Raw genomic sequence first — 14288 nt, forward strand, 5'->3', positions numbered from 1 at the left:
CTATAGATTGTAACCATTTATATTTTACATAATTTCTTATTGATTGTTCTTAACATGAAGTACCTAACAAAATTCTAAAAATGAGTATAGTGTTTTTTCAGTTAAATATTGCTTTAGTTTACATGTAAATGTATTGTAATTCTGCTCTCTCCCAATTTCATTTTGCAACTGTACAAAGAATTTTTACCCATGTAACTAGATTTATTTTTTGAAAACTTAAAACTATGTCTAACACCACTGAGTTCTGGGTGTCATAATGACTGTAAAAACTTATTTAAATTTGGTTTTTAGTGAAAAATTGGTTTCTTTATGTAAAAAGATAATCTGATGTCTAATTATAATTAAATTTACTCAAAACATAATATTTTAGACCTTAAAGCAAAGTCTTTTTAACTTATTTTGATAATTTGTTCACTATTTTATTGTTCATCAAATGGCTTGACAATGTACAAACCATATATGAAGGAATATTAAAAAAAAAGATTATGTAAAAGTACAATTAGGAATCTAAACATCCTAATTCAAGCTTTACAAAATTCTCAGGTAGTACCATACCATGCCTGGTATATAAAAATTAAAAAAGTTAGTCCTTATACTTGCAATACTTGTGTTTGAAGATTTTGTAGTGTAGCTCATGTAATCATTAAAAATTCCATTTTAAACAAAATCGGAGGATTTTCATACTAGTTAATTCCCTACCAATTGTAAAATAAATCACATTATTAGGAGATCTAATAACACTATACGATTTCCTAGTTGTTAAAAGACAAGAATTTCACAGTTTTTCTTTTTTTCCAGACATATTGGAACAGCGAAAAGAAGCTCCATTGCTGGAGTTATTGGACAAGCTGGGTGGGTGGCCAATCATAACCCCTTGCTGGAACCAATCGGACTTTGACTGGCTGGAACTAATGGCCCAACTAAGACTGTACAATAACGACATCCTCATCTCCGAGTGGGTGGGGCCGGATATCAAGAACAGCGATGAGTACGTCATCCAGGTGAGGACTTTTACTTAACATCAATCATGGAATGTGCTTCCTTTTGCTTCTAGTAATAGAAAATAATAGTGTTGCTATTATATTCATGAAATAATTTTCATGAAGTAACATTCTGTTCTAGGTTTCTAACTATTATTTTTATTTTTTACAATGTATTGATCCCCTTTTTAGCTTTATTTTTCCAGTCGCCATGGCCACTGACCTGTGCGAGGATTTTTTGAAACAGAATAAAGGAAAGAGTTTGTACAGTACAAGGTTAGCAGTACTGATAACATAAAAATTGTTGGATAAGATAATGATGGCCACTGACAGGATTCAAACCTGCCCTATATCTAACTCCAAGTCAAAGTGTGACACCCTATACGGTTCAGCCATCGACTCTCCCACGATGTAATGTGTACATTTTTTGAGAACACGTTACAATTCTTAAAATTAAAATGGCTTTTGGTGAAGGTGCAATATGATATATAAAATATCATGAAGCATATTGATGCTATACAAGATAAAGATATTCTTAAATTTAATAATTATTTCATTTATGACTAGTTTTAGTTGTTAGACCATTAACACTTTTACCTCCAGAGGGTGCAGTAACAGTGGTTGGTTATACTACCGGTATGTAACTTTGTGCCACTTGTTAGCCAAGTGTTATTTTCACAAACAATAACTTTTAGTAGTATTGGTACTATTACAAAAAATTAAACAAATGGTCTAATATTGCTGTAGTTATTATTAGTTAATAGTCAAATAGTTCGGACAAAGTCCAAAGTGTTGCTCTGATGTATGGATTAGCAGTCTGTCTTGCTGATATCTAATTGAATCATATAACCTTGAATGATTTGCACATGTAGCTGGGATGCATCAGAGGACACCAAGGGAACCAAACAGTAATAAATACAGCAAAGTTTTTTAATCAAACCACATGAACCGTTTCACATTAACATAAGCTTTATATTTATCTTCTTGATCCAGATAAATGTAATCTTATAATATTTTCAATTTTATTCCCCGTTACTAGATAAGTGTATTGATAACTCTGCACAAACTTCATCTTAATTTTTTTTATTCTTAAGTTCTATTTGCTACTTCTCCTCATTAACAAAATGATATAATATTGTTATTAAATAATGGTAATAAGAGTACACAAATATAAATATGTTGAGGATAAATATGTGATATTATTCAAGACAGTAAAATTGTAATTTATATAAAGAAAATATTTTTTATTCTTACAGTATTAATGTCTACAATTAGTTCTGCAGAGGGTGGTCTAAAAGAAGCCTGAAACAGAGGTTTCATGATGTGATGCCAATATATATTACAATGGCAAGCCCCGCAGAGGTTATGGTTAAGAATCTTATAGTAAAAGTGTCATTTGATTTATGTAGATTATCTTAAGGCAACATGTGTATCTACTGTTATTGCTTGACAATTTGAATTTTAAATTTGTTATAAATATATAATTAGAATAAATTAAGAAACGTATAAACTTTGTACAACTATTTGCTGAAAAACTAACTGAAAGAAAAGTATTTTTTTGTTTGCTAAAGTCTAAAAAGTTCACAGTGGTGAAGTGGTAAAGGTTACGAAGATTGATATCCAATTAATTACCTTTAAAACAAAATTAGTAGAGAAAGCCACATTAGTGTGTCCTTGTATATGAAAATAAACCATCATTGAAAGGTTAACAGTATTATGGACTTTGTCATTATAATGTGTTACGTAACTTACTGTTACGTAAATACTGTGAAGGAAACAGGATTTTTCCGGTCATTTGCCATCGTTCAGTGAAACAAGAAAACAGTAACACTACGTTTCGAGATCTGCAATCTGATCTCTTCTTCAGGTAAAGAACTAACCTAATACATAATTACAAACTAGGTTAAAATAAAACAAATCTTACTAAAGCGTTGTGGCACGCCTAAGTCAGGAATCACAACCTACATGTTGTTTGTCAACTTCACTAACTCTATAGACATGCACTTAATACAAAACACTAATCATTAAAACTAAACTACAGAATACAGGTCACAAAACATCTTCACTCGTCTACTAACCATCAGTCGTAGGTGTATTAGTGTTTGTAATTATGTATTAGGTTAGTTCTTTACCTGAAGAAGAGATCAGATTGCAGATCTCGAAACGTAGTGTTACTGTTTTCTTGTTTCACTGAACGATGGCAAATGTCCGGAAAAATCCTGTTTCCTTCACAATCCTTCCATCGTCAAAAATAACCTTCAAACACGTAAATACTGCTAGTGCTATTGAAATATTGAAATCTTCTGGTATAAGAAATCCCCAGACATTACCTTTTAAGTGGAATGATGTTTACCCTGTCGATGTTTATAACACTGTACTTAAACTTAGTAACTCAAAATCAGAAGATGTTTTTGGACTTTCAAACTTTGTCTTAAAGAAAGTTATAAGTGAAATTTTATATCCTTTAACAATACTTATTAACTGGATGCTCAGGATTGGTGTTTTTCCACAATGCCTTAAGACAACTGTAACAGTGCCAATTTACAAAAAGGGTGACAGGTCTAATGTAAACAACTACCGCCCGATTGCGCTGGTTCCTGTAGTATCCAAGGTAATTGAAAGCTTAATTAAACAACAGGTTGAATGTTATTTTGAGTACAATCACTTACTTTCCTGTGAACAATATGGATTTAGACATAGTCTCTCCACTGTCAAAGCAGTTGAAAGTATTGTCTCCTATATCATTAGTGGCTTTGAAGGTAAAGAAGAGATTAGTACCTTACTGTTAGATCTTAGTAAAGCTTTTGACGTTGTGCCTCACTCAGAACTTATTGAAAAACTAAACCACTATGGGCTGGAAGGTGTTGAGTTGTCTCTATTTACTTCTTATTTATCTGACAGGTACCAGTGTGTCAAAATAAGTGACCAGAGGTCTGATCTCAAGAGGGTGACAAGGGGGGTACCCCAGGGCTCTGTCCTGGGCCCCTTTTTGTTCACTGTTTTCATTAACGACCTCCCAAAATTTCTTCCCAACAAGTGTGTCCTTTATGCAGACGACACTACCTTGATGTGCTCCAATAGACTTTCCTAACTTAATCTAGTAATGATCAATTATATGAGAGAGAGATCACACCTCTGGTTTTCTGCAAATGGCCTATATGTTTACGAGGATAAATCAGAGCATGTTATATTTAGTCTAGGTGCCAACTCTGAGAATAAGTCTGTGAAGTTACTAGGTCTTTATCTTGATTCTAGGCTCACCTGGAGAACACATACTGATGCCTTATGTACTCGGTTATCGAGAGTGATCTTTTTGTTAAAAAAACTGACATCTTGTACTAGTCCTAGTTTAGTTTTAAAGGCTTATTTTGCCCTCTTTCATTCCCACCTTACATATGGTAACCTTCTCTGGGGTAGCTCCAGCGGAGCTAGAGAAGTTTTTCTGTGCCAAAAGAAGGCTTTGCGAAAAATTTTTAATCTTAGCAATAGTGACTCATGTAAACCTTATTTTATAGAATATGATATACTTACGCTCCCTTGTATTTTTGTATTGCAGAGTTTGATATATGTAAAAGAAAATTTAGAACAATTTGACTTAAGAAGCTCAATACATACTTATTATACAAGAAACCAAGACTCAATCAACCAAAAACATGCTAGGCTAGCTAAAACCCATAATAGTTATCTGTATATAGGCATAAAGCTCTTTAACAAGTTACCATTAGAAGTTAGGGAAATTTCATGTAATAATTTTAAAATAGCTGTGTCTAAATGGTTGAAGCAAAATTCATTCTATTCTATCGAAGAAATATATCTTTACAATATAAGTAATAGGATTTTCATGTAGTTCATGCATGTATGCTTAGCATTAAGGATATAACTGTGCCATGTAGGCTATGTTAAGGTTTGTGTATGTGTTAGTATTTGTATATTATATATGTTTTAAGGACATATTTTAAACTCTATGACTTTTTCAATGCATCGTTGTGTGGGATGGCAATAAAATATTCTTGATTCTTAACAATGGCAATTGTCCATAATCTTCTTATTCTTTCAAATAATCCATTTTCAATAAAAAAAGTAAAAAAAAAACCAACATTTTTATCAGTTTATTATTAAACCGCTATATCATTACAAAGTAGTAACAGAAATAACCAAGTAAAGGTGACACAGAAATGTTTGTTCACAGTTTGATCAGACAAGTCTGGGACTGCCGACAAGGGAGTATTACTTACAAGCAGTGAACCTTGTGTACCTGGAAGCTTACCGCAACTACATGGTGAAGGTGGCAACCCTGCTGGGGGCTGATCCTGACAAGGCTTCCTCAGAGGCCAACCAAATCATCGCCTTTGAAACTGAGCTAGCACGGGTGAGATCTATAGTACTGATTCTGGTAGTTCCATACTTGTGATCCTCACAGGGGATCATGTGCTATAAGTATATACACTTATTTATCTTAAATTTTAACCAATTGGGTATTTATATTTGAGAATTAACTGATAGGCTTGTTCCCGATTTTCAATTTTAACCTATTTAAATTTACTTTATGATATGGGAAGACTTTATTAAGTCCTTCAGGGCCATAACACTCTTAAATTTTTAATTTTTAGTACTCAGCAGCATGTTTGGCCAATGGCTTCTCCTTGTCTTTATAAAAAATATAAAATCTGTGCCTTGTTACTCTGACTCTAAGATGATAGACAATAGACAATAGACAATGTACTTTATTTGCAACAATCATAGAGAATGGCATTAGCGTCAAAAATATAACATCACATTATTAGAACAAATATTAGTTGTGTCAATATTATTACATGTTTATGTCAAAAGTTCTCCAAGATAAAAATTCATTTATGGAATAGAATGGGTGTTTCAACAGCCAGGTCTTTAATGTTTTCTTTATGTTTTCTTGGGACTTGATGTCAGCAGGCAGGCAGTTGAACAACTTCGCTCCCATATAGGATGGCTTTTCTTCAAAATTGAGCAGCAGAATGGTGTTGGGGAAGAGCGAAGTCTGCAGCATAGCGAGTGTTGTGTTGGTGTACGTCATGGCCACGGGTGAAGTTATTATTCTCATGGGCATAAGTTATTACACTGAGTATATAGAGTGATACTACAGTTAGAATTGAGTGATCAACAAAAGCAGCTCTACAACTGTCTCTAGACTGCAACCCAGCTAGTGTTCGTATGCACTTCTTTTGTAAGATTAGGGTTCTTTGTATATTTGACGAACTAGATATACCCCAAACTAAAATACCATACCGAAGATGTGTTTCAAAAAGTGCATAATAAGCAGTTTTTGCCGTCTGCACATCACTAATTGTCTTTATTCTTCGGATTACATAAAGTCCAGAACTTAGCTTCCTGCAGAGACTGTCAACATGAGAGGTCCAATTAAGACTTGTGTCAATTATAAACACCTAGATACTTGGCAGCTTCTACTCTATCTATGTTAGGTAGAGTTCCCGCTTCAAGCTTTCGTCTTCCCATTATTAAATGTTGCGATTTTGTTTCATTTAGTACCAGGCTGTTCTGATGGCAGTACTGAGTGGCTACATTCAGTGCTATGTACGTTGACACTTCAAGTGGCTCTGTTTCCTTGTTACTTAATAAAAGCACAGTATCATCCGCGTACATAATAGTGGTAGCAAATTCTTGCAGATACTTAGGCAGGTCATTTGTAAAAAGTACAAATAAAACAGGCCCCAATACAGAGCCTTGAGGTACGCCTCTCGAGTTTGTTAGCAGGCTAGATCTCACCGAACGAGTCATACCATTGTCCGAATGAACCAGCTGAACCAGTTGTTGTCTATCAGTCAAATAGCTGTCAAACCAACTCGCTGAAATTCCAGAAATTCCAAGAGCTTTCAGTTTTGTTAGGAGTTGTTTATGATCAAGGCTGTCAAATGCTTTTACTAAAGTCTAATAAAACAGATGCACAGGTATTGCCATTTTCAAGTTGATCAATAATGTGTTCTATTAGACTAACTATAGCGGTTGATGTAGAACGTCCTTTGATAAAACCATGTTGCTGACTAGTTAGTAAATTATTTTCCAGGAGGTGAGTAATAAGACGAGTCAGGGCCACCTTTTCAAAAACTTTAGATATTGTTGATATCAGCGATATTGGTCGATAATTACTAGCATCAGAGGTGCTACCCTGCTTGAAAAGGGGAATAACCTTCGCCAATTTAAGCCTTGTTGGAAACCTCCCTTCTGCGAATGATCGGTTTATCAGTAGAGTTATTGGGTCCGTCAGTTCCATTACACAAAATTTCAGCAGCTTCGAAGATACCAAGTCAATTCCATAAGAACATTTTGTTTTTAAAGAAGATATGATCTTTATTACTTCGTCTGAAGTGGTAGGAAAGAGTGTTAAGGGTGGAACATTATTCTGAGCAGTTACAAGTAGGGGTGGTTTTGGATTAGCCTCTAGAGCCTTGTCTGCCGCTGTAACAAAACCTAGAATTTAGGTAATCAGCGATCTGGGTAGAGTCAGTAATTTTTCCCTAATACCGGATCCATTAATTCCTTCGGACTATGTGATATTTTTGTTTTCCTTTCATTATTTACTACTGCCCATAAGGCCTTTGACTTATTTTCTGCATGAAGAATTTTGTCTGTTATTTCTTTACGCTTAACTCTTTAAGTCTTAAATCATAGGCTTTCTTTTTAGAGGCAGTGTCTTGCTTATGAATCAATTGACCAGTAGTGTTGTATACAATCTGTGCTTGTAAAAAAACTTTACGTAGTCTTTCAGCCTCAGCATCTGTTATTTTATTTCTCCTTTTTCCTTTTACTCTAGATTTTTTTAGTGGGCAAGCAGAATTTATTATCATTCCCAAGGTGTTACTAAACAAATTGTAGGCTGTGTCTGCATCTATAGCAGTAATCAGATCTTCCCATGATTCTTGTTGTAGTTTTATTTTAATGTCCCTCATGTTCCTTTCAGAAAATTGTCGTTTTTCAGTCATCTGGGCTGTTGGTTTTACCTGCTGGTGGTGTAGCATACAGAGCTGTGCCGTATGGTCAGAGATCCCCTCATCCAAAACTTCCACTGTTATTGTTTCATCTTCTACATTAGTACACACACAATCTATTGATGATTGTGAAAAAGGTGTTATGCGAGTGGGATGGAAGAGAAATTCTGAACATACCACAGCTTCTCATTATATCCTCCAACAGCATGTTGTCTCTGTTAACGTTTAGGCAGTCTATGTTGATGTCCCCCATAACAATTATCGGACACCTCCATATCGGTACCACTTGTATGCATTGGGTATAATCTCAAGGGATTCCTCTAGGTTGCCTTTGGTTTCTATAAATACCTGCAATGTACAGACACCGATCCTGAAGTTTTATTCTTATAAGGGCCATTTCACAAACCATCTCTACACTCTTTCACTTCAATAGAGATTGGATCAATTAGAGTTATTAGTGAGTTTTTGCAGAAAATACCCACACCTCCTTTTTTATGAAACTGCCGACAGAAATCAGCAATCAAAGTATAATCAGTCAGGTTAGTATTGTGCCAGCTGGTCATTGCTCAGACCATGCTCAGTGAGGATTAGAATATCAGGCTCAAGTCGTTGAAGAAGATGAGTTATTATGTCAATTTTGTTGCTGAGCCTGTCAACATTTTGGTGTAGAATTTTTAAGTGTTCCTTGTTCAATTGGGGTATGGTAAAGCTGTTTTCATTTTGAGATTGCTGAGGCCGGTCTTGTCTAAAAAATATTTGTGCTGTTTCATCTTCTGCTCGTGGTGGGCTCCGCTGGCCTGATTCAGATGGAGATTGTTGGCTTATAGGAGGCCGGGAATTGAACGTGAATGAATTAGATTCAATGCAATCAGCATTCGGCAATTGATTGTTTGTCATGATCGAAATGTAGTATAATCAATGTTTGTGGTGTAGAACTCTTCTATACTCTCATCTTTAGTTCGTGATCTTGCATTCATCGGAGGCTTTATTACTGAGGCTTTTAGCGACTCCGTGTGTGTGTGTCTAAAACGGACGTCACCTGTAAGGTGTTACCAATGTTCAGTCCTGTGGATGCTTTAGCATTATTGTTACACATCTCAAATCCTTCTAAATTACCCATGTTGTGGTTTTTATATTTTTGAGCTTGGAGAGACACACTAAAGAGGTTCTTTCCCTTTGCGTCCCGTCTAACTCCTGATTTCCTTTTGTTCCCTGAGGTAGACTTATTCAGGGTAGAATCTAGAGGATCATCTTTATGTTTGCATTGTTGAGTAGATTTAGATGCTATAAAGTTAGTAGGTAGGATTCTTCCAGACTCATTTAGATGAAGGTGAGTGTTGTCTAGAAGTGCTGACATTTGTTGCCTCCAGTTGGTCTTGCCTCCCTCTTAAGGATTAGCATCTCTGAGTTCACTGACAAGGATTGTGGTGCAGGTGGAGGGGTGACTTCTATGGAGGTTTGGGTGGAGGTGTTTATTATTGCTTCCAGACTTTTAAACTTTTCTTCCATGGCATTATGGCTGTTTTTTAAGAGTCCGATTTCCAAGAGAACTGAGGGGAAGGTATTATTTGTTTGATAGTCAGGGGCCAATGTTTGAGTTCCTGTAGTCCTGAGCCTCTTGTCAGTTTTTTCAGGTGTCTGTTGCTGCAGTGCCATAATTGTACTCTCTAATTCTTCAATCTTATTTTCATAGTCTTTAATAAGTTCGATCTGTTTCCCGTCATGGTCCTCAAAAATAGTTTGTGCTTCAACCACATACAGTTTTTCCTTGGTCAACTGTGCTTCGAGCTCGGATATCTTTTCTTGGAGCCTTTCCATATGTGCGACATACTTTCCTTCGCAGTTTTCTAACTCCTCTACTTTGGCTTCTAGACTATTCAGTTTGTCTTGGAGTCTACGATTTTCATTTTTTAAGTAGTTGTTTTCCTGGAGTAAAGCGGATCCGATTTTGGCGGCTACTATCAAGCTTTCCTCGCTACTCTGTGTGTCACATTCTGTCAGACTTTTTTCGAGTTCTTGGAGTGAGTTGCTTAAGGGGTTAAGTTCAGAGTTGCTGTTTATATGGGGTTTAGTTTGAGGGAGGTCCTGAGAGACAGACTCCGCCATTACTAGGGCTTCATTAAATTTTTTGTTTTTAAAATTGTTGGTTTTTTGTTTCCCATGTATGTGCTTGTATTCTGTGTATAGGCATATGTCATTTTGTCTGATAATGGCGGTGGTGTCTTCCCCAAAAAATGTAACTGTGTATTTCATAGTTTTGTTGTTTTCTGTAATTTCTTTTATTTGTGCTGGCCAGTAGGGGTAACCTTTAATTTTGGCAAAGACTAAAGTGCCAACTTGATATAGAGAATTATTTGTGTGTTGCCATCTTGATTAGAGGTGGGGCAGATTGATTAAATTCCAATAAATAAAGGTATTAAGGTCCTTCAGTAATTGGTGTGCTACTAGCAGTGAGCACATGTGCTGTTGTTGCGTCCACAACTTCAAGGCACTGCTTGATTCCAGTTCAAATACAGTTTTTATGCCAGTATTGTTTGATTCCTATTTCAATTTGTAGAGTTTAAATACAGTTTATTAAAGCCTTTTTTAGCCTTAATTTATATAGATTGAAATACAGTTTTTTAGGCCAGGTTTGTCTGCTTCCTATTGTTAATTTTTAAACTTGGAAATCATTAGCAACTACTCAATTCATCACCATGATACCAAGTTAAACCCTATCAATAAACTACTAAACATGTCTGTCAAGTAATAATAATAATTATGCTATTAACTTTCACAAAACTGTAGGATTAAAAAGAAAAATTAGATTAATGTCAAAATGGAAAACTGTTTTTTTTTATAACGAGGTTTGACAGATTCCTCGTGGTTAATGTTTTTAAATGTCAAAATGGAAAACTGTTTTTTATAACGAGGTTTGACAGATTCAGTTTGAATGATTAGACTTTTACCCAATATATTGCTTGTTACAAAAAATATATCTGTATATAAATGATAAGCACAAGATATTCATATATCTGTAGTATCAGAGTGAGATAATCTTGTGAGAGAGGTCAATCTACTTTTAAGCCTTACTCTGCCCGTCCTTATGGCCCACTGGTCTGTGCAAGTATATTATCAAACAGAATAAAAGGGAGTGCTATGGTCAGAGACAGATCTTGAAACTGACTATCTCTAATTCAGATCCAACATCTTCAAACACTCTGCTGTTGGCACTTCCCATATTTTGGCTTTAGTTTTTGGTTTAGTGGTTAAAATTCCACACATGATGTAATGTTTCATATTTCACTGGAGAATATAAAAACCATTAAAACTGTATAAACAAGTTTGTTCAAGGTTACCTACCAGACTATTCTCCTGGTGAATATATAATTTTGTACTCTAAACCAACACAGAAGGCATGTTGACTAGCAGTTTTATCTGTTCATCATCACTGAGCAGTAAATCAACTTTATCATCTTTTGTTGTATTCCTCTTATACTGCTAGATAACTATGGCAACAGATGAGTGGCAGAATGAACAGAATGAAAGCAAGATTTATTATTAACTCATGACAGTGAGACAGATGTATGGAAAATTGTGGTTCTTGCCAAATTGCGTAAATATTTTCCTTAAACTTAAAACAGGTATTTTTTTCTATTATTTCACAAAAGAAAACTCACAATTATCCAATAATTTGTGTACTAGTCAAGTACACAAATTATTGGATAATTGTGAGTTTTCTTTTGTGAAATAATAGAAAATTTATATTCCAATAAGAAGAGCTCCTCCTCCTTCATTAAAACAGGTAATTAGTATTTTTGCTGAAACTGTTTCAAATATGCTTACACAGTTCTGTATAAATATGACTTATAAATACAGTTCACCCAACATATTTGGTTAAATGTAACTTATTGTGATTTTAGCACATTTTAAAATGTACCACTAGTGGTTCTCTTCACACTTAAGCTATATAATCACAACTATTGGTATAGTGAGCCACCATTGGTACATTGCTAGAAGGCTAAGCGGCATCTGTTTGTTTACTTCCATTACGAACACATAGCATTGTCTGAGGTTATGCGTATTGTCTTCTGTTACATGTATTCACTAGAAAGATATGTATTTAATTTTTTCATATAAAGAAAAAATTAAATTAAAATGACAACGTTTATTCTCAAATCTCAATTAATAAATTTTTACAAATTAGTATTGGTGCACTTTATTTTATGTGAAATCGCTGTTCTTCTTACATAGTGATGTACAGATGGCTATGTCAAAATGGGCGGATTAATTAACCTATAAAAACAGTTTTTTGTGAGGATAGCCATCCTAGACGCCATAAGCAAACTTTTAATGCTCTAACAATAATACTTTTTTACAGAATGCATAGAAACATCATTATTGAGTTTCCTCACCGGTGCTACACTGTGTGCTTTAGAGAATGAAAGGTGGCACACTATGATCCTTAAAAAGGCTATGTGTACCACCAGTGGAGCACTACATTATGAACCTTTTAAATCCTTCAGATTTGCTAGCAATAGTACTTGTCAATTATAACTGAGTAATAGGTCAATTTTATCATCTTTCCTTCACTTTTCTTTTGTAATGGTAGATAACGGCTTTACCAGACGAGAGACAGAATGTAAGCGAGCTCTATCAAGGCTTGATAGTGGGACAGTTGAGAGCTTACATCCCCCCGATTGACTGGCATCTCTACCTTTCTATCTTTTGTTCAGTTATTCTCTTGTAATGGTAGATAACAGCGGCGCCAGACGAGAGACGGAATGTAAGCGAGCTCTACCAACGTTTGACAGTGGGACAGTTGAGAGCTTACATCCCCCAGATTGACTGGCAACTCTACCTTTCCATTGTAACTGAACGGCAAATAAACTTTACTGAGCCTGTTGTTGTCTTTGCCCTGCGGTACATGCAAGACCTGGTCACCTTGCTTGGCAAAACCTCTCCCAGGTAACTGACACATCTCTAGAACCTTACAATCTATTCATAATATACTTTTTCAATTAGAAAAACCCTCTAAAGAATCTGTTGGTGAAGGAACTTTTCATACTCGTATTACTCATTGCTTTCAATAAATAGTATAAATTAAATTTAGTTCTTAAATTCAGTATCTTTAGATAGTTACTAATGATATAACTAAACTCTATATATGAGCTCCACCTGATAAAAAGCCAATACTTTGCTTAACAATTTAACTCTCAAGTGGCACAGTGTCTAATATTGGTTACACAGAACAGTCAGCATGTGTAAGCTCTGGAAGTGAACATGTTAAAAGTTTGTTATTCGATATGGATGATTTAAAAGAATATTAGGGTTTCAAACATTTTCCATTGTTATTGATTACGGTACTAAAAGTATAACACTAGGTTTCATTGAATTAAAACCTACCCTCTTCTTTAGGTTTCAAAAAACCTGATACTTAATCAATAAATAAATCTTAAAAATTAAAAGGTGCGGTGATGGACTTGTATTCAAAAAACAATGTATTAATGGCAAATGTCATAAATCTGTTTACCTTTTTAAAAGCTAATAATTATTCACAGGTTTTTCAATTATTTCATATTAAAATATTTCACTAGTACATTTTTGGAAGCATGAAATATATATTACTTTATACATGCAAATTAGAATTGTTCAGTTAACTTTTATTGTAATCTTTTCTTTATAGTACTAGTCAATACATGATAGGAGATAAAAAAAAATAGTTACCATCCACTCATTTTTATAATCGACTAATTGATCAATTGAAAAGTAATAATAGTAATAGTTTCGTAAGAATGATCTTTTGCGTTTGATCTCAGTTTAATTTGAATAGTTATAATCGTTAAATTTTTGATTGTTTTAAAATATTAAGAGGCAAAGAAAAATGGTTTGTTAAGTAATATAATTCTGAAAATGTGTTCTATAAAGAATCTATTTTTATTTTATGTGACTTCAGCCTTCCATAAAGTTCAATGGAATGATTTCGGCAAAGCACAAACTGACAGCAAAGTTTAGTTGTGAAACTCACGGCCACATTTAGGCCCAGAGTCATACATTATTCATAGTTTGGTTTCCTCCTACAAGACAATACATTGTTGTTTGTTCCCAAACCAATTTTTCCTTATACTTGTCTATTATTATTCAAAAAAGTGTTTAGCAACTTTATATTCCAAGCAGAAAATGTTTAGTTTAGCTAACATGGATAAAAACTGCCCCTTTGATCGAAAATAGATCACAGTTAATTTGCTAAATTAGGTATTTTTGACAATTAATTATATTTTTATAGATTTGGTATACCATGTTTAATCATATGTTGACTGTTTTAAAATATATGCACATCAACTAATTA

The 14288-nt window shown here is 34.4% G+C and overlaps 1 protein-coding gene across 3 annotated transcripts in view; it reads left to right on the forward strand.

Annotated features, from left to right (window-relative positions):
- LOC124362908 (neprilysin-4-like) overlaps positions 1-14288 on the forward strand; it is a 57025-nt gene that overhangs the window by 25084 nt on the left and 17653 nt on the right. For all 3 annotated transcript variants that reach the window (XM_046817796.1, XM_046817794.1, XM_046817795.1), the window contains exons 9-11: positions 799-1001; positions 5170-5349; positions 12696-12907. In XM_046817796.1, the coding sequence (XP_046673752.1) occupies positions 799-1001; positions 5170-5349; positions 12696-12907 (595 nt within the window). The remainder of the gene's footprint in view (positions 1-798; positions 1002-5169; positions 5350-12695; positions 12908-14288) is intronic.

This window comes from Homalodisca vitripennis, chromosome 5, assembly GCF_021130785.1.
Source record: "Homalodisca vitripennis isolate AUS2020 chromosome 5, UT_GWSS_2.1, whole genome shotgun sequence".
In the NCBI taxonomy this organism is placed as follows: Eukaryota; Metazoa; Arthropoda; class Insecta; order Hemiptera; family Cicadellidae; genus Homalodisca; species Homalodisca vitripennis.